The sequence below is a fragment of the Cynocephalus volans genome, chromosome 4, assembly GCF_027409185.1.
Source record: "Cynocephalus volans isolate mCynVol1 chromosome 4, mCynVol1.pri, whole genome shotgun sequence".
NCBI lineage: Eukaryota > Metazoa > Chordata > Mammalia > Dermoptera > Cynocephalidae > Cynocephalus > Cynocephalus volans.
In genome coordinates, this window is record NC_084463.1 from 100,590,559 (window position 1) to 100,610,500 (window position 19,942).

The following is a 19,942-nucleotide window of genomic DNA, read 5'->3' on the forward strand; positions in this document are numbered from 1 at the left end:
TCAAAGTTTATCGTGCTATATGCCTATGATTTATGCACTGTTTTATATGTGTTATACTTCAATAAAAAGTTTACTTTAAAAGGGCACTCAACTTGAAGACAGGACTGGTAGTGATCTCCAAGAAGAGAGAGAGAGAGAGAGAGTGTGTGAGTGTGTGTGTGTGTGTGTGTGTGTGTGTGTGTGTGTGTGTGTGTGTGTGTGTGTGTGTGTGTAAGGGATGATGAGAGTTGCTAGCCAAAGATCTGAGAAAGAGTGTTTCAGGCAAAGGGAACAAGCAGTCTACAGGCCCTATAGTGGGAATGAGGATGGCATGTTCAAAGAACAGAAAGAAGGCCTGTGTGGCTGGAGTAAAGTGAATGAGGAGATAAATGAGAGATCATTCATTTATTCATTCATCAAATATGTAAGAGTTGTGCCAGAGTCTGAGAAGTCAGATGACAGCCAATTGTCTGAAATGCTTGGCAGAGAAAGGAAGGAGAAAAAATAGCCATTGTAGAAGGGATAGGAAAGTCCTGAGGGTACCTTTCAATTTACACGCACATAAACACATATATAGATAGAAGAAAAGAAAGATTGAAGAATAGGGGAACAAATTGCAGAAGCAATATCCTGGAGAAAACAGAAGAGACAGAATAATGGGTACAGATAGAAGGAATCACTCTGGAAAGGATATGAGAAACCTAGAAATAAAGGAGAGTTGTAAAGTCAAAAACTTTTAAATGAAGAGAAGCAAATCAATGACATTCTTCAATCTTCTCAGTGAAATTTGAGGAATGGTCACATATGAGGGAAGGTTAGTGGGCCTGGAGAGTTATTTGTAAGAAAGATGATTTTGAAAGACTTTTTTTCGTAAAATATAATTTAATGAAGAAACTTGGAACCTCTGATGCAACCCTGACACTGTTCTCTGTTTTCTGCCATGCTGAGCTGCCAAGAGCCCTTACATTGGGAAGCTCAGACATTCTAAAGTGTAAGGTGCCAGGCCTTCTACAGGCTCCCACACAACCATCTGAGGGTCTTCAAACGATAGATATGGTATTCCACATCCAGCACAACCACCCACAGAGCAAGCTTCCAGCCAACATGTGACAGGGTCTTGGAAATTCACAAGAGAAAATATGCGAAGCATATTGTAGAATACGCAAAGTATATTGTCCTTTACATATCCACAGCTATGATACAAAAATACCTTAAACCGGTTTTTTTTTAATGAATGCAAATACTTTGAGGAACTATTACAGTTGAGATCATCTCATGCTGTTCCTCTACCATATATTGGATATTATGGTAAAGGGCCTGAGGATGACACCATTTCATATTATACCAGGATTATGGAAGACATTTTGAACTGTGAGAAAAATTATGATTCATTGCCCAGTTTTACTGGGGCTGACTGTCTAAGATTTCTCGGCATAAAAAGACACAAATACATTGATCTTATGAATCAGTGTAGGTCATCAAAAGTTTTTCTTTTTGAAATTCGAGGGATGGTCACATACTGGTCATCTTCTACCAATATAGCCAATGGAAATTGCCACAGGGGAATGGTTGGTGGTGTAGGCTGGCCAGATCACAAAAGTGACATAAAGATATGAACTTTGCCTGAGAAATATGCTGTTGGAAAGATCATTGATTCAGGTCCACAACTCTCTAGATCACTAGATTACAATGTGGTAAATAGTTTTTATAACAGAGTTTATTTATTTTGATGTATCAGTATCTGATGGCAATTTTATTCTCTTGAAGGTTTTGTAATAAATTGAGTGCAATATGATTAGGTGATTACTTTGAAACTATATTTCTTTCAATAGATGAGCATATTAATATTGCAGAGCTTGCAAATATCACTAAGATAGACATCCCAGGTTAAGAATAATATTTCTGTGTATTGCCAGTTGGGCTTTACCCATAAGAAGAGACAAGTAATAAATTTGGATCTACTTCATTTGTCGTGGTAGAATATTCCATGTTCAATTTAAAAGTACTTTATATCTGGACTTGCAGTCAAGATGGCAGAATAGACGGTCCCCAGCATCACTTTCTCCCACAAATCAACCAATTTACAACTATAAAAAAACCAACAACAGCCAAGCTGGGGCTGCTAGAGCTCAGGGGAAGAGGAGGAGAGACCTACAGAATGCATGAGGTAGGAGAAGCCACTATGAGAGAAAGAAAAAGCCACTCTGACTGTTTCGAGCACCAGCCACTTCCAGGCTGTAGCTGCTTAGTGCACAAAGCAGGAGCTAGAAAAAGATGCTGCTGTGCCCTTCCTATGAAGTTGCTTGGAGGCGGCAGGGGAGGAGAGGGACTTGCTGGCCCCCAGGCAAGCAAGACTACTAATAGGGTTCCCATGGACCCATATAGGAACAAGGAGCCACAACAGCTGAAAAAAAGGAGCCACTCAAAGGCCGATAAGTCATCACAAGGGACTGGAACACAGCCCATCCCATGGGAAGTGTTTGCAGCACAGGCAGTGGTGGAGACAGGCCCACTGGGGGAACACTGGGGCACAGCAACAATAGCTGATCTGCCCCCCAATCAGCATAGGACCACTCAGAGGAGACTAGTCAATAATATAGAATTGAGGGCCAGCCCATGGCTCACTTGGGAGAGTGTGGTGCTGATAACACCAAGGCCACGGGTTTGGATCCCTATATAGTGATGGCCAGTTAGCTCTCTTGGGAGAGCATGGTGCTGACACCACCAAGTCAAGGGTTAAGATCTCCTTACTGGTCATCTTTAAAAAAAAAAAAATATATATATATATATATATATAGAATTGTATGGGGTGCAGTTTGATGAAAAGACTCAGGCCCAGACCAGAGTTTCTACACAACCCAGGTGTGCTGGATCTCACGAGAGCCGGAAGTACCTATAAAGTCAACCATTAAAACCTGATCTGTACAAAAAGCCTTCCCTAGGGAATCAGCAGCAAAGCAGCAATTTAACTCAACCACAGAGCTCAAGTACTGGTGTAGGGGAATTGTAGAAAAATATAACTTTAGTATACACAGTTTTGTAACAGATGCTTGCTAAAAACATTTTAAGTAAAGCAGCTTCTAAGGGGCCATATAAAGGTCAGGTGGGCCCGAGCACACTAAACATTCCAGGAAAGGAATGACCCCCACCTGGTTCCAGGAACTGACTAGTTCCTTATCTAAAGGCCACCTGGCCAGACCCCAGGGAAGATAAACGATTGAGAAATGCGCTGTTCTTATCGGGGTACCAGCCTGCTAAAGTCTACCCATAAATCTAAAAGCGCCACAGATAACCAACAACTCATCCTGTCACTAAGATCTGTCCAGAAAAACTGTATAAAAGGTGCTTGTGTTGTAAGCTCGTGGTCGCTTCTGTCCAGGAGAATAAGTGACCACCCACAGCATGCTGGAATAAAACTCCTCTTGCCTGATTGCAATGGTCTCTGTCTCATGGTCTTCATGAAGCGAGCCATCCTGGCGTGTGTGGGATTTGTGCATGGTGCACGAGTCTTACACTGGTCCCCACAGGAAGTTCCCTCATTTTAGAAGTAAGCAAAGGACAACAAATTAGTTCCAGCACAGAGTTTAAGTAGTGGGAACAGCAAATAATACAACACAGAACTGAAAGAAAAAATAAAGTACCCACAACCAGAAACAAAGTTTGATATTAACTAGTAAAGGTCTCATTTCACCAAAGAACACCTATAACACCGAGAAGGACCAGAAGTCCCCTGAGCTACCAAGCCAGAAAGGGGGGAGGGCTCGGGGCCTCAGCATACTCCCTGACACCCGCAACCAGTCTGGTGGGTGGGGGCCAAGGGCATTGGCCACACCCCCAGCCCAGCGACAACCACTGAGCCACAGCAAGAAGGGCCCTGGGTTCCTGAGCTGGGGTGGTGGGGGAGGAAGGTTTTTGCCACACCCCCTGACATCTGCACCCACCCTGGCAATGACATAGCCACTGCTGGAAGCCCCCTGGTTTCCCCTGTGGGAATGAGGGGGTGCCACAGGCCTCAATCCTGCCCCTCCTCCTTCCTCCTTCTTCCATCCCATTTCCTTCCCCTTTCCCCTTTCCCCTCCTTCCCAACTGCTCTACAACAACATCATAGAATGTAAAAAAACAATAATATTAATAAAAAAGATATGTTTCCAATCACCACTAAAATAAATAAATAAATACAAATAATAAAGTTACTTTATATCCACAAAAGATATTCTTATCACAGGATGGCAAGGAAAGGAGAAGTCTTGAACAAGTTTTGTCAGCTATTGATACTGATACAAATAGTTACGATCCATCTGACACAGCCAGTAATGGCAATTTGGTTCTGTGTACAGGATACACAAAGCATATTGCTTTCCTATTTGACTCCATTCTTGCCTTTTTAGTGATGGGAAATCTTTCACCAAAAGTTGGAAAACTCTCACATGACTGTTCAGTTTCCTTAAAGAACTAGAAAAAGTTCAAAATTCTGATTAAGGAGAGTGCAAAGTACAGAGATATTTTGATCAGGAACTTACTCTGAGAAGCATAATACTATGTCTGAGTCATAATAGTGATGAAGTTGCCCAGCCAGAACAACCCAATATTGATTTTCTCCTGAATCTCTTACACCATGAAACCTTCTTGATTTGGACTCTGTGGCTTGCAGCAGAGTCCTAAATAAAAATTGTATGTTGCTTGTTTCGTAGTTCCTCTCACCAAATAATACAGCCCATCAGAGTAGGACTCCTCAGCATATTAGGCCAGTTATCCAGAAGTTACACCCGAAAGTCAGATCCCCGTTTCTTTTTCTGTCCAAAGTTATAAGATTTCAAAAACTGTCAGATATATTTCAGTGTTATTATCGAGCATTAGTAATGTTTTACTAATCATTACTCTGAAGTAATTCTTACTTCAGATGTGCTCACAGTTTTGAATGATGGGATGGGAGAAACTTTTTCCATTTGATAAAACAGAACTACAAGAAGAGTTTGCTTGTATCAACATGAGTGTTCATATAAGCATTGCAAATATTCAGGAACAAAGTGGGCTTGCAGTAATTTCTGTGAATATGTAACCATTTTGTATGCTTCTAGTATGTCTTCATTTTGTATGCTTCTAGTAAACTTGCAAACAGAAAGCTAAGTGATTCTTCTGATGAGAAAGGAGAACTTGATTTGACTTCCTGCTTAGAGCAAGTGAGAGTTTGGAGTCATTTGAAATGGTCATTGAGGAAGCAACAACACAACAGAACTCTGATATTGTGACAACAGAAACAGACTAGGTTCCTCTTGAGCTGTGCTTTGGAATCCCACTGTTGAGTTCTGAATTAAATGAGAAAGTTTGCAGGAAAACTGCTACATACAACCATTGCAGAAGAGAAAGGCTTCAACAGCTCTTAAACTGCAGAGAAAACTCTCTACACGTCCTTAACTTTCTAACTCATTGTGGGAAGGTGTTTCAACACTGGATATTCACACTAAGGCCAGTTTTTCAAGTTTTATTTCCCACCTTAAGTTCCACTTCCTGCAAAGAATGTAATATTTATGTGACAGCCTGAACAGAAGTGACTCCATTTTGTTAAGCCTTTGACTTTAAAAACTTGTTCTCTCCTGCAACCCAAACCACATAGCCTGCAGCCAATTGCCAGAACACAATGACTCTTGCTCTCACATTGTATATAAATAATTAGAGGGAAAATTATTAACTCAGATGGCCATTCTTTACTAGCTTACTAACCTGATCTTATTTGAGAATAACAGGAACTGAACTCATAGATAATGAAGTATGACGCCAGTCAACTCCCACCCAGGAAGTTCCTCGATGATTATCTGAAACACCCAAGAACGTCTGCACGTCCCCACTTGGTCACCATGAATCAACTTTCCACCACAGACCCCTATAAAACCCTTTGGCAAACCTGGAAGAGACAGAGATGGTCTTTGAGACATAAGTCCACCATTTCCCCAGGTTGCTGGCTTCCTGATTAAATGCTAACTTTCCTTACACCAACACTTGTCTCTCCATTATTGGCTATGAGCGACAAGCAAACAGACCTTTGGCGGGGGGTCTCAGTAACATTTAGAAATGGAGTCTTATCACAATGGAGAGATGATCGCCTTCCACACTTTCATTGCAAATCTTCATTTGCAATAACTTTGTAACAGGCTGGCCAGTTGGCTCGGTTGGTTAGAGCAGTTTTATAACATCAAGGTCAAAGAATTCGGATCCCCTCACCAGCCAGCCACCAAGAAAGAAAAAAATTTTTTTGTTACATAATTTGTTATTCATGCTTTGTGTCATTTTTTTTTTCTTGAAAAAGTTAGCTTTATAGAGCCAATCACTAAAAAGCATACTACTGGTGCAGTATAACTTATGTTTAAATTATGTTAAAAGTGTGTTGTACTGTAATTAGGGAAACATTTAATGTTGACTGGAATCTTGATCACTATAGCACATCCTAATATAACAAAGAGCTTTTTAGTAATGAACATTATATTTTTATCTTGAGACAATCTGCATTTCTTTTTATAAATCTGAGGATAAACTTCTATAGGCTTTATGATGACTTTAACATTTCTAAGCAGTCATTTTGAATACAGTAATGGTGATTTTATTTTATTTTTTATTTTTTGGCGACTGGTCAGTATGGGATCCGAATTCTTGACCTTGCTACACCATCGTGCTCTAATCACCTGAGCTAACCTCACCAGCTATAACGGTGATTTTATGTGTTAGTTTATCAAACATATATCTTGTTGAATTTCATGTTTGTTACCTACACTTTGGGGGATAATGAAAAGTAATTTAACTCTTCCTATGAAAGGGCTTCCTGGTACTTAAAATAGCAAAAGTATAAAACTATAAACTTTCAGTACTGAGAGATGATATGATGGGACATTAAGAATTCCTGTGGATATCTATAAATTATGTATATTGGTTGAACCTTGTTGAAGGTATGCAGATCAGCAGTTATGCATAATTTAACCTTGTTTTATAAGGTCCTAAATCAGACTGTAAAGATTCGCTGACATCTCATGAGAAGCCTTGGAAAACATTTTTTTGCTTTTTACTCGATTCAGAATTTATTCTAAGTGCAACAAGCAGTCCTTAAAAGAATGCTAACATGGTCCAAATTTGCATTTTGGTTTTTTTTTTTTTTTGGTAACAGCTTTGTTTAGATATAATTCACATATTCGTTTTAGGGAAAGCACTGAAAAAGCCATGATCAACTCTAGTTTCTCATGTAAAAATGGAAAGGTTAATTTTCTGATTTCCAGCTGAAGACCTATCATGCTCTAAGAAGATGGTGAGAATCTATTTTCAGATCTGTGAGCAAAATAAAGTGCTGTTTTCATGCTTTATGAATATAGCTTTACTTCATTCACACATTAATTCATGTAAAGATGCATCTTTTTTTTTTTTTTTTTTAAGATGATCGGTGTGGCGCTAGGACTAGGCTAATGGCGGAATCCTGCAGACGTGGCCAATTATAGAGCGACTGTAGCGCTAGGGCTAATGTCGGAATCCTGCCGACACAGCCATTTGTAGAGCTGCTAATCCTGTTCGTGATGCCGGTTGTCGGGCTCTTTTACCTGCCGAGTGGGCCATTTGTCGAGCTAGGGCTAGGTCTGGAGCTCACAGACCCTGTCAAGCCCGTTCACAGACCCTTCACACGCCAGGCTGGGTCTCCAGACCCTTTACAGGCAGGTCTATGAACTAGTTAACAGGCAAACATGTCCTTGGAAGCCGCAGGTTGGAAAGGCATGGCCGATGGATCATGCGGCTGTGGCCGCCGGAGGCAGTAAAACGCCATCAAAAATCGCGGCGCCGCGCAGGCGCACTACCTACCTACTCACTGCAAATGCTGGGCAAGATTCTGGACATCTGAGGGACCCTGACCATTTTCCTGTGTTTTCCCAACAGCTGGTAAGGGGATCTTAACCCTTGATTTGGTGGTGTCAGCACCACGCTCTCCCAAGTGAGCTAACCGGCCTTCCCTATATAGGATCCGAACCCGTGGCCTTGGTGTTACCAGCACCACACTCTCCCGAGTGAGCCACGGGCCGGCCCTAAAGATGCATCTTTTAACTCTTAGTATTTTTCCAGTTCAACATTTAAATATATAATTTGTTACTTACCAATAAAGATTCATTTAAATTTTTTAGTATAATTTTGTTGCAAATGTTAAAAGTAATTCTATCTGGCTTTGTGTCACCATTTCTTCACCCCCTTTTTTCAGAAACCAAGAACAAACATTAAAAAGGACATGGAAGTTAAAAAAATATAGGACCAATCCCGTGGCGCACTTGGTAGAGTGCTGCGCTGGGAGCGCGGCGACTCTCCCGCCGCCGGTTCGGATCCCATATAGGAATGACCAGTGCGCTCACTGGCTGAGTGCTGGTCACGAAAAAGACAAAAAAAAAAAAAAAAATGTATATATATATATATAGTTCAATTTCATTTCTCAAACGGGTTTAAAGAAATTCAGTTTCATGTCATTTTTAAAAACGTGTAATCATCAAAAAGTATAATCATGACATTTCCTTAATTTCTTTTTAAAAATGCAATTTTATGTTTGGTGGGAGAGGGGAATTAATACAGCCAATCTATTCAATATTTTTAGCAGAAATTACGAGACATTAGAAATTTTTCTCATGTTGGTTATTATCTGATGTTTTCAGTTTTCTCTCTCATTCTTGTGTATTTTTTCAGTGTTGCAAACACAGTCTGTATTTAAAGATTTTAAAGCTCCAAAACTGTAAGCACAGTGGTTTTCTGGCATGATGTTAAAATTATACTAAAATGTACGAAACTTTGTCAATTTGATTATTGGCACAGATGTTTACAAATAGTGTGTATATGAGGGTACTTCAGAAAGTTTGTAGAAAAATAGAATTAAAAGATAGTACGAATCTTTCCATGAACTTTTAAAAGTACCCTCATATATACATTATTTTATACACACACACACACACACACACACACACACACACACACACACACACACACACAATTCAATGAAATAGATGTGAAACAAGTTTTCAAAATGCAGTTATCTGTACCCATACATTTTTAGCAAGCTGCTTGCTAAAAATCCAGAGGTACTGTGTCTGTAGCATTGCTCTGATCTGTCTGGCTCTATCCCCATAAACAAAACAAAACAAGACTTATTTTTGTTACTGAAACCCCAAAGGTTCGTTTGCTCGCCACTCAATAGCCAATAATTGAGAGACAAGCGTTGGTGTAAGGAAAGGTAGCTTTTAATCAGGAAGCTGGCAGCCGGGGAAATGATGGACTTATGTCTCAAAGACCATCACTTTTCCCAGACTTGCCAAAGGGTTTTATAGGGATAGGTGGTAGGGGGCTAATTCATGATGGTCAAGCAGGGGTGTGCAGGAAAATTGCAGGTAAACGTCAAATAACTTCCCAGGTGGGACCTGATTCATGGTAACCATCCTCCATGAAGTCACAGATTCATTTCCAGTGAATCTCAAAAAAATTGTAGTTAGTAAGCTAATAAAGAATGGCCATCTGGGTTAATCATTTCTTCTAAAATTATTCTGTGTACAGTGTGAGCAAGAGTCATTATGTTCTAGCAATAATGTACACAAGAATCATCGTGTTCTAATGTCTACCTGCAAGCTATGCAGTTCAGGTTACAAGTGTAAGGAAAAATAAAACCTTTTTAATTTAGAAGTTTAACAAAATGGAGTCACTTCTGTTCAGGCTGTTACATTTTCACAGGATGTCTTCTTAAGGAATCCATGCTGGGTCCTGGTGATCTCTCCCTCCCTTTTTAAGTGTCCACACATCGTCCTTTTAACAGTCCATTGAGTTTTGGCAAGGGTAAACAAAAATCTCATGGGTATAGTCTTTTTTTTTTTTTTTTGGTTTTTTTTTTAAAGATGACCGGTAAGGGGATCTTAACCCTTGACTTGGTGTTGTCAGCACCACACTCAGTGAGCGAACCGGCCATCCCTATATAGGATCCGAACCCGGGGCCTTGGTGTTCCCAGCACCACACTCTCCCGAGCGAGCCACAGGCCGGCCCTCATGGGTAGAGTCTTTGGAATCCAGATTCCTCCCTGTTTTGACAAGCAGGGTGACAATGTCATTGGCAAGCCTTTGGGTTCATCCTGTCCTTCTAGTCTCCTCAAAGATGACTGACAAGTTTAGCAATGTCACCGCAGTGCGCCGAGCATCCTGGGGGTCAGTTCATCGCAGCCAGAGACAGGAGCTCCTGGGCAAAAGCTAGCCCAGCTGATGATGGAGACTCCACGGTGCCAGAAATAATGCTCTGCCTTGGAATTTCCACCCCGCTTCTGCTTCTGCCAAGACCAGGAGCTCAGTGTGATTTTCTTTCCTGTTTTAATTATCCAGTCCCATTCCATCTACGTTCCCTCAACTGTTCCCTTTTTCTTCTGCTTGTGGACAATGCAGAAAACACGTGCATGGCGCCAGACTGGCCAGGGTTAAGTCAGGACTCACCACTGTGTGACATTAGGCAGGGAATTTAACCTCTTCGGGACTCTTTTTGCATCTGTAAAATGGCAGTTAATACAGGCTCCCAGGGTTACGTGAGGTACCCACGCTGATCCTGACACACAGTAACTCAGCAAATGTTTCTCCACCCCCGATCCTGCCATTACACTTTCCACAGCGGCCAAAGCAGCCCTCACGGAGGCCTTGGAGACAAAGCAGCAGCTTCCTGCTCCTGAGGGCTCACAGTGAAGGCAGGGAGACGGCGTCCACTCCCTCGACTGCTCCTTAAAAACAGTCCTGAGAGGCAGACAAGGACGAAAACAGGAAGAAAGGAACAGAGGGTACACAAAAGTAGGGACGAAGAGACCTATTTCCTTCTCCTCCTCCTCAAATGAATGTGTTTGTCCCCGCCACAGGACCCGGTTTTTGGTTGTTTACGTGACCGTCACCTCCACAAGATCATCGGCCACCTGAGGGCGAACAAGGCCGAGTCCATCTCCTGACTCCATTTCTTATCCCAAGGCTGGACACGTTAGTCCGTCTGCTCAAGGCGCGGAGGTCAGGGTTGACGCCCCCACCCCGTCCGGGCCGGAAGCCTGCCGGGTCCCCAAGGGCGAGGCTGGTCTGGCTGGAGACAGCGGGAACCCCAGCCGCGCCCAACGGCCGTTAGGTTGTGGGGCCACCTGCCGCGGCTGCCCAGATTGGCTCCTTCCCCTGGCAACGCGGCGGCTTTAGCCAATCGGTAGCGAGGCCGGTCTAGAGGCTTCGCCCCACCCCCGCCCGCGGGAGCCCGCGCGCGCGCCCAGGGCCAGAGCCCGTAAGGGAGGTGCTTATACCCGAGCCGGCCTCTGGGCCGCTGTTTCAAAGCGCCCTGGCTGGGAAGCAGAGGCGTATGTGGTCCTCAACACGCCTCTGCTTCTTTCCAGGCGTCAGTCTCGCCATTCTCGTGATGAGGTTGACGGACTGGGGAGAGTCTGTGAGGAGAAGGCGGGGAGGGGCTGGGGGTGACCCGCTGCGGGGAGCGAAGGAGTAAACACGGTGACTGTTCCGCACGGAAATGGGAGGGTAGAAGGTCCGGGGAGAACCCTAGGCGGGACGGTCCCCTCACCCGCCGTCGGTGCTGGCCCCGCCCCGCAGGCCCCGCCTCCGAGATATTTGCCGCGCGCCGCCTACTGCACGCCCCGCCGGCCGGCAGCGCGACCCCGTCGATTACTGTCTTCGCTCCCTCCACGCGCCCTCTGCCCGCAGACACACAGAGCCGCCTGCAGCCTCGCCTTCTCTGTGGCCCGGTGAGTCTGGCCCCGGCCAGGCCAGCCCTGCGCCCTCCACAGCTGCTCCACGCCCGCTACCCCGCCGCGCCGATCGCTCGCTTCCCGCTCTTTAATTTCCCTTCTCTGCTCCCAGCCCAGTTTGTGCTTTTCTTCTGTTCTTTATCTCTCTTCTCCCACCCTTTTTCTGCCTGTGATTTAAGCCTCTACCTTTCCGCTCCCTCCCCTCGGCCACGATGCCCACCTCGTCTTGGCTGGGGGCCTTCGGCGCGTGAGCGGTGACCTCTCCCTCCTCAGGAGGCTCCAGGCCGTGTGCTCCCGTCGCCTTTTCTGGGCTGTTTCTGCTGGGAGGAGGTTTTGAGCTGGTAGATCCGGCCTCCGCAGGGCCCGCTCCCAGGACCTCCAACCTCCTAGCAGCCGGGGTGTGGGCCCCAGCCAGCTCCCAGAGAGTCGTTGTCCCATCGTGACCCCCTCACAACACTCTTCCCCACCAAAATGTGAAGACTATGTTGGGGGACGCTTATCTATGGTACTGAATATCACAAAAGCAGAAGCCTGCAAGAGACCCAATGTATGATGCTAAGCAGATGGATGCTAAGCAGGAGGGAGGACTCCTGGGTTCATTTCCCCCCTCAGATATGTACACTTAATCCCTGGCTGCCCTGGGTGAAAAGAGCCCCTGTCTCCCCCACTCCCCCCTAAGGCAAGGACTGAGTGAGCTTGAGTGTCATGGGCAAGTGGCCCTCTCCTTACCGGGGGTGGTCCTTTAAGGTGGATTTCCCTTTCTAAACTCTCCTCCTTTGCCCTCACCCACAGGACACATAGTATGACCTTTGGGTGTTTCGTCTCCCAGCCATTTTCTATGGAAAACCAAGGGGATCGGGCTATGATAGCCACTGGCAGCTTTGAAGAACGGGACGCCTTTAGAGAAGCTTGATCTTGGAGGCCTCAGTGTGAGACCTTACAAGGACGGGTAAGAGTCCAATCTAAGGGAGAGGTCTCCTGTTGCCTCCTAGCCTTGTGGTCTAGGGGTGGGAGTCAGCAGGACATTAAAAGAATTACCACCGCGTCATAGTTCACAAAGCATTTTCGTACATCCCTGGTCTTATTCTGGCCCTTAAGCTGACCCTGACAAGCCAAGGGTGGTGGTCCCCATTTTATAAAGATGGAAACTGAGGCCCAGGTGGGACGGTGATTGGTCCCAGATCACCCTGGGTCAATAACAGAGCCAGGACAGGAACCTATTGTTCTTTTTTTTTTTTTTTTGTCTTTTTCATGACCGGTACTCAGCCAGTGAGTGCACCGGCCATTCCTATATAGGATCCGAACCCGCCGCAGGAGCGTCGCTGCGCTCCCAGCGCCGCACTCTCCCGAGTGCGCCACGGGGCGGCCCAATTGTTCTAACTTGATATTGTTGACTCCAGCTTTTACTGTCTGTGAGACTGATATTAGTAATCAGCTGTACTTTTTGGGATCTGAAACTGATTATTTGCTGGGGGCTGTAAAATATGATTAACTCTTTAGGCCTAAGTTTTATTTAGAGTTTTTATAGCACAGGTTATCTTTGCCCTCATATCCACCCCTCCGAAGGACCTGAGTTTGGAAAACCCAAGGCAATATTCAAAATGGCAACTAAGCCTCTGTGCACTTGTCTTTGAGCTGGACAGCAGCTGGTTCTCATTTTTCACAACACTGCAACTTAGATCAAGGTCAGGCACGTGATAGACGCATGTCATCTTATTTCTGATGCCCAGAGAAAGGACACCATTTATCTATATCTTCTCAGAAATGTTTAATTGGCTGGAGGAACTTTCTGTTTAATTGATATGAGAGAATTTTCCTTGTAAAAGGCCCTGCCTGTGCCTGGGCCTGAGAAAACAGCAGAAAAGAAATGATTTGGGCAGCAGTGCAAAGCAAATGGCATAAGCTTTGGAGCCTGTAGATGTGGCTCTTACTCATCTAACATGGAAGTAAGGGCAGCCACCTCACAGGGCTGCTTTTGAGGATTAAATGAGCTAACTGAGAACCTCGGGGAGTAGGGTGGGGAAAGTTGTGGAGCACATCCTGGTGGTATCAGCAGGGATGCTGGGGAGTCTGGGAGCATTCTCAACCCATTCTGCCATTTGAGCACCAGTCTTCACTGAGCTTCATGTAGGAAACAGGGAAACAGGAATAAGTTCAGGCACTGCCCAGTAGGAACTCCCACTGCAGTTGCTATGGTGGATAGCCTCTTGATTTCTGTTTGCCACAGCCACCTGGAGGAGAAGCCCAGGAGGAAGAAGCTGGGTGAGCTGTTTATTTCTGTGGGTCTCTGTGTTCACAACTAACTCCTACCACATCCTCCTTCCACCAGCGACAGGGACAGCCAATCAGGCTGGTCTCAGAGCAGAGGCTCCTATGAAGTCAGAGAAGTGAGCTAAGGGGAAGGAGAAGCAGGTTGCCCTTACCCACTGGCGTGCTGGGCTCACTTCCTCCTGGGGCAGTGGAGGAGGGTGTTGTTCCAACTCTGAGAACAAAATGGAGCTTTTGGTTTCCTGTATCACTTTTCATAGCTCTGACCTGCACTTCTCCCTCCATCCCTCCCTCTCTTGTGCTGAAAGTGTGGATCCATTATATTGGAGAAAAGGAAACTGGCCAAAGAGGGAGAGCAGTTTTCCCTGCATCACACAGTAGGCCAGGACGAGTCCAGTACCCTGGTACTTACTCTCAGCCTCCAGAATCACCTGGCACCCTTTAAGACCCAGCTAAATATTACCTTGTCTAAGAAGTCTTTTCTTATCATCCATTCTTCCTTACCTCTCTTCTGATGTAGTTGTTCCCTCCTCTGCATTTTGAGAGTGTGTCCTACAAGCCCCAAGTGCAGCTTGAGTAACCTGCCCAGCCCCTATGCCTGACAGTAAGCCACCTATAGGATAGATATTGTCTCCTGGGTCCAGTGAACCAGTGCCCAGCAAAGCAGTCTTGTTGAAAGAATGACTCTAGAGAGCCTCTCTGAGCTGTGTGGAGGCTGGAAGAGAGAATTAGACTGATGGGCTTGGATGGGATTGAATTAGTCATCTTATCCCTGCCTTTTCCTCTTGATTTAAATAATTCAGACCCATGGGAACCTCTCATACCAGATAGACCCGCAAAAGCAGGAGGAATGTGGGCATCAACAGTGAAATCTCTGTACTCAGCAAACAAGGGCCTGGGCTGTTTTTGAGGCAGCACTGGGATAGCCCTGACCCAGACTCTCCTCATAGTGAAAGGGAGGGAGCTCTTCACAAAACATGGACTTCTTTTGCAGGAATTCCTTCTCTAGCCCCTACTTGAATACCTTTGGAGCTCACTTATCTTTTCCCTCATGGGGATGTTCTCAGTCCTGCTTAGGTCTTGGTGTTGTCAGGGAAGGTAGGGATGGGGGTGGTGAACAGGGAGGGCCTGGGGGCACTTACTGATGGGGCTTCTCTCTCTTGGTGCTTAGATTCTGGCAGAGTTCCTCTATCTCGTCTTGTTGGTGTTTGAAGGTGCCCCCCTCTCCAATTTTTCACCATCTCCTGGGAGATAGCAGGAAATCAGCATCATGGTTGGGTTCAAGGCCACTGATGTGCCCCCTACTGCCACTGTGAAGTTCCTGGGTGCTGGCACAGCCGCCTGCATCGCAGATCTCATCACCTTTCCACTAGATACTGCTAAAGTTCGGCTGCAGGTGAGGAGAGGAAAGCTGGGGGTTCAGTGGTGTCTAGTCTGCTCCCTCCCCGAGGACACAGCCTCCTCAAGGGTCAGTGGGGTGTTTGGGACTCAAAACTTTAGAGCATATGGATGGCAGGAGATGGGGAGGGCAACCTGACTGTCCCTGTAGCCACCCTGTCTTGGCCTTGCAGATCCAAGGAGAAAGTCAGGGGCTGGTGCGTGCTGCAGCCGGCACCCAATACCATGGTGTGCTGGGCACCATCCTGACCATGGTGCGTACCGAGGGTCCCCGCAGCCTCTACAACGGGCTGGTTGCCGGCCTGCAGCGCCAAATGAGCTTCGCCTCTGTCCGCATCGGCCTCTATGACTCCGTCAAGCAGTTCTACACCAAGGGCTCTGAATGTGAGTGTGGAGCTGGGCCATAGGCCCCTTGGCCTTTTTTTCTCAGTGATGATCAATCTTAGTTCATCTAGCCGAATAGTTCCTTTGGGCCCCAGATACCCTAGGAGGATCAGGGCAGCTGAGAACTTGAAGGGTCCCTGATTCTCCTAATGATTCCTGAGCACCTGGGTTATACCTTGGGAGTAGGTGGTATCATCCCAGTATTACAGATGAAGAAACTGGCTTGAAGTGGAGGAGGTACTTAGCCAAGGGCACAAATTGAGGAGCCAGAAAACACACCCAGGACTCTTGCCTCCAAGCCCAGCATTCTTCTATTTCACCTCCTTAGCAGACCATGCCAATCCTCCATTTTACATGAGGAAACCAACAGCCTGGAACAAAAGGTTGACTTTCCCAAGATCACATGTCAGGGAGAAGTAGATCTGGGATGAGAACCCAAGTCATATTAGTCCCAGTCCCTCAGAAAGCCACTTCTGTAAGCTTTGGTTTTCACATTTGTGAATGGAAGTAATTCTGATTTCTCAGGGCTGTTGAGCAGGTTAAATGAAAATGTTTTATGAAAGAAAGCACTAAGTCTCATTTTTGTCTTTTTTTTTAATTTTTATTTTTTATTTAGCAGCTGGCCTGTGTGGGGATCCGAACCCTTGACCTTTATATTATCAGCACCATGCTGTCCCACATGAGCTAACCAGCCAGCCTAGTCATTTTTGTCTTACTCCTTACTATGTCCCTAGCAAGAAGCATTTACAGTGATATTTTGTGTGATGGGACAAGTTCTTAGAGCAAGAGCTGGTCTGGATACTATCTACGAAAGGCAGGAGATTACAGTGACATGGTGGTTTTGGTGAGGAAACTTGAGGTGGAAAAACAAGTGAAAGCCCAGCTAGCCACTGACCCCTATTGTTCACCCACAGATGCTGGCATTGGGAGCCGCCTCCTGGCAGGCAGCACCACAGGTGCCCTGGCTGTAGCTTTAGCCCAGCCCACCGATGTAGTAAAGGTCCGATTCCAAGCTCAAGCCCAGGCTGGAGGTGGTCGGAGATACCAAAGCACTGTTGATGCCTACAAGACCATTGCCAAAGAGGAAGGGTTCCGGGGACTCTGGAAAGGTGTGTACCAGGTGTTTCCCCTTACCCGTCTTCCTCCTCCCCCATTCCCTGGTCTCACACAGGCTCTCCTTCCTCCTGTAGGGACCTCTCCCAATGTCGCTCGTAATGCCATTGTCAACTGTGCTGAGCTTGTGACCTATGACCTCATCAAGGATACCCTCTTGAAGGCCAACCTCATGACAGGTGAGATAGGGTAGATGGTGCTGGGTCTCACTCTTCCCCCAACCCAGAAGTGGATGTGGGAGTCTGGTTGCCTGAAGACCACATATTTTCATCCTATTTGCCCTTTGCTAGTAGAGTGAGTTTGTATCTCTTCTTTGCCATATCAAAGCCAACTGGGATGAAACTCCCATTTTGCCCATTGAAGAACTGAGGCTAGCTTGGCAAAATTACTCTTTTAGTCCTCAGAAAAGGTCCCAGCTGGAGTCTCTTTCTCTTTAAAACCACGAGACCCCCTAGCTACTTAAGTAATTCTCTTCTCTTCTGAAATGATGGCTGAGTCGTGACTGCCTTGCCTGCTCCTTCTCGGCAGATGACCTACCTTGCCATTTCACTTCTGCCTTCGGGGCAGGCTTCTGCACCACCATCATCGCCTCCCCTGTCGATGTGGTCAAGACGAGATATATGAACTCTGCCCCGGGCCAGTATAGCAGTGCTGGCCACTGTGCCCTTACCATGCTCCAGAAGGAAGGGCCCCGAGCCTTCTACAAAGGGTGAGCCTCTGATCCACCCCACCCAATTCCAGGTCTCCTGGCTACCCGTACCTATCACAAAGGTAGGAGAGAACCACCTGGAAATGAATGCATCCAAGTATCAGACTATTTCTGATCCTGGTCCTGGTATTTCACTAGCATTCATTCATCCTCTTAATTCCCAGAGTTGCTGTCATCCCTATTTTATAGGTGTTAAAATGGAGAGTCAGGGGATTCTTGCTCATAGCCACACAGCTATGAGGCTCAATTCACTGGGTCCTCCCAGCCTCCTCTGGGATAGAGCAACTGGGTTGGATTGGATGCCAAAGCCCAGTGGGGGAAACTAGAGGTGGAGGTGCCCCTTGTGACCTGTGTCTTCTCTCCCCTAGGTTCATGCCCTCGTTTCTCCGCTTGGGTTCCTGGAATGTGGTGATGTTCGTCACCTATGAGCAGCTAAAACGGGCCCTCACAGCTGCCTGCACTTCTCGGGTGGCTCCCTTTTGAGCCTCTCCTGCTGCTGACCTGACCACCTCTGGCTTTGGCTTCAGCTCTAGCCAGGCCCTGCTTCTCTTTTCCTTCTCCCCTCCTTCCCTTCCCTTTTCCTCCACCTCTTCCTTCAACTCCTTTTCCCACCACCTCCCTTCCCTCTCCTCACATTCTCATCCCCCTCCCTACCTCATCTCCCCATTGTCTCTCAGTACTGGTGGAGTTGACCCTATTTGACAGTCTCTTGAGAAGTTCAAGCCCTTAGTCCCTTGAAAAGTTCAGCCTGAATCACTGTCCTGTCCCCACAGCCCAGCCAACACATCACCCATAAAGCAAGTTCAACCTTGGTGTCTCCTCCCTCTTTTATAGTTATAACCAGAGGTCTTGGTCCTAGGGGTCCTTTTGGCTCCTGGTGGGCAGGGGGAAAAGGGGGTGTGACCCACTTCCACCTCCAGCATCCAATCTGGGGCCCATAGGTGTCATCTAATCCATTTATTTCTCTAGACCCAGGCCCTGGGCTGAGGTGGCAAGTGAAGGAACAGCCAGAGACAAGAGTGGCTTTGCTGTCGCCTTCCCTTCCCTTGCCAGGCCGCTTGGGCTTTCACCTGCTCAGTACCAGATACTCCAGTGCCTGCCTTTCCAACCCCCCAGCTATCCTCAGGTGTTTATCTGTAAAATGAGAGTGCCTCTGTCAGCCCTGCATCTCCTGTGCTTCCTAGAAGATTTAAAGGAACTTGGGAATCTTAGATGCTGTGAGCTTGTTTTATTCCATTTTACAAATGGGAAGCCCACCTCCCCAAAGTCCCAGACCTAGTGAGAGCGAGTCAGGCTGCTTTCCACCCTCCACTCCACAGTCACACCCATAGGAGGAAGTGTTACTGAACTGGATGGGGCGGGCTCTGACTCAGCAGAGGTTTAGTTCAGGCTGCAGGGCAAACATCGGCCTCTGCCTGAGGATACTTCCACTTTGGAGTCTCACCCTTTAGGGATCTCATGGGGGTGGTGACAAGACAGGGCTTTAGCTGCACAGGGGTTTCAGCCTCTCTGTCCCTGTTCCTACCACCTGTCCCTGCAGGCAGGAGATCAGGTGGGCAGGAACTACTTGTATTTCAAGGGATCCTAAGGCATCTAGTGCAGGGCTGGGCCATTAGAATTAAGTCACCCAGGCCTATTGTATAGCTGTCTGAAGCAGCTGAGGGCTGCGCGGTCATGCAGGCAGGGACACACAAAGTCAGCAGCTGAACTGGGACTAGGACTCAGGCTCCTCCCTCCTCTTGCTGGCCTCTTCCCCCAGGGACCAAGGCTGGGGGCCCTTTGGAAAACCTGTTCAGCAGCTGTGGAGCAAGGCCCAGAGAACATGGCCTCCCTCCCTCATTCCCCAGCTGAAAGTAGATGACACTACTGCTCCTTTCCCTCCTTATTAGCCTATGGGTCAGAGCTGGAGGCTAGACCTTCAATGTTTGGGCAAGGGGCGGGATGTTAGAGTTCTTCCTAGAGAGGGAAAGAAGACCCATGATTCCTCAGCTTGCTTCCTAGCTTCTGACAAATTGAGCTGAGGCTTCATAGACCCCGAGAGGAACAAGGTGAGTTCCATGAGGCAGCAAGCCAGAGTGAGGGTGACCAGCAGCCCAGCTGGGATGGTTTCTGCTAGGCTGCAGGGAGTCGGCATAAATGGAGGACCTGGTCACTGCCTTAAGTGCTTTTATTCTCACATTAATCCTGTGAGGCAGATTAGTAACTTCTATACCTGAGGAAAAGGGCAGTTTGCTGCCCTAGGTGTGTGTCAGCAGAGCTCAATAGGCCAGGTGGGGGTGAACAATCTCAGCTGGTTTGTTTGCCAGCCTTGTGTCCCAGACACAAGATACTT

At 46.6% G+C, this 19,942-nt stretch overlaps 1 protein-coding gene and 1 pseudogene across 6 annotated transcripts; both read left to right on the forward strand.

Moving 5' to 3' along the window:
* The first annotated feature begins 864 nt into the window (after nt 1-864).
* Nucleotides 865-6,125, forward strand: LOC134376278 (protein FAM91A1-like; annotated as a pseudogene).
* Nucleotides 6,126-7,815: 1,690 nt separating this feature from the next.
* On the forward strand, nt 7,816-18,767 carry UCP2 (uncoupling protein 2). Of its 6 annotated transcripts, none has more exons than XM_063093014.1 (10): nt 7,816-7,890; nt 10,863-11,004; nt 11,584-11,735; nt 12,531-12,687; nt 15,178-15,402; nt 15,578-15,788; nt 16,703-16,897; nt 16,979-17,080; nt 17,430-17,610; nt 17,979-18,767. In XM_063093014.1, exons 5-10 carry the CDS (start codon nt 15,277-15,279, stop codon nt 18,091-18,093), a joined length of 930 nt encoding a protein of 309 aa, XP_062949084.1. In that variant the 5' UTR covers nt 7,816-7,890; nt 10,863-11,004; nt 11,584-11,735; nt 12,531-12,687; nt 15,178-15,276; the 3' UTR covers nt 18,094-18,767. The 6 variants fall into 6 exon arrangements, with proteins under 6 accessions (XP_062949084.1, XP_062949087.1, XP_062949089.1 ...); XM_063093017.1 differs by having other exon boundaries at nt 12,568-12,687; XM_063093019.1 differs by lacking the exon at nt 17,979-18,767 and having other exon boundaries at nt 17,430-17,614.
* Nucleotides 18,768-19,942: the final 1,175 nt, after the last annotated feature.

What these genes read in the sequence shown, in the direction of transcription:
- UCP2 (XM_063093014.1), top strand. Translation starts at nt 15,277, where the DNA reads ATGGTTGGGTTCAAGGCCACTGATGTGCCCCCTACTGCCACTGTGAAG. An exon ending in CTACACCAAGGGCTCTGAAT is followed by an intron (nt 15,789 to 16,702) that starts GTGAGTGTGGAG and finishes GTTCACCCACAG; the next exon opens with ATGCTGGCATTGGGAGCCGC. An exon ending in CCCCGAGCCTTCTACAAAGG is followed by an intron (nt 17,611 to 17,978) that starts GTGAGCCTCTGA and finishes TCTCTCCCCTAG; the next exon opens with GTTCATGCCCTCGTTTCTCC.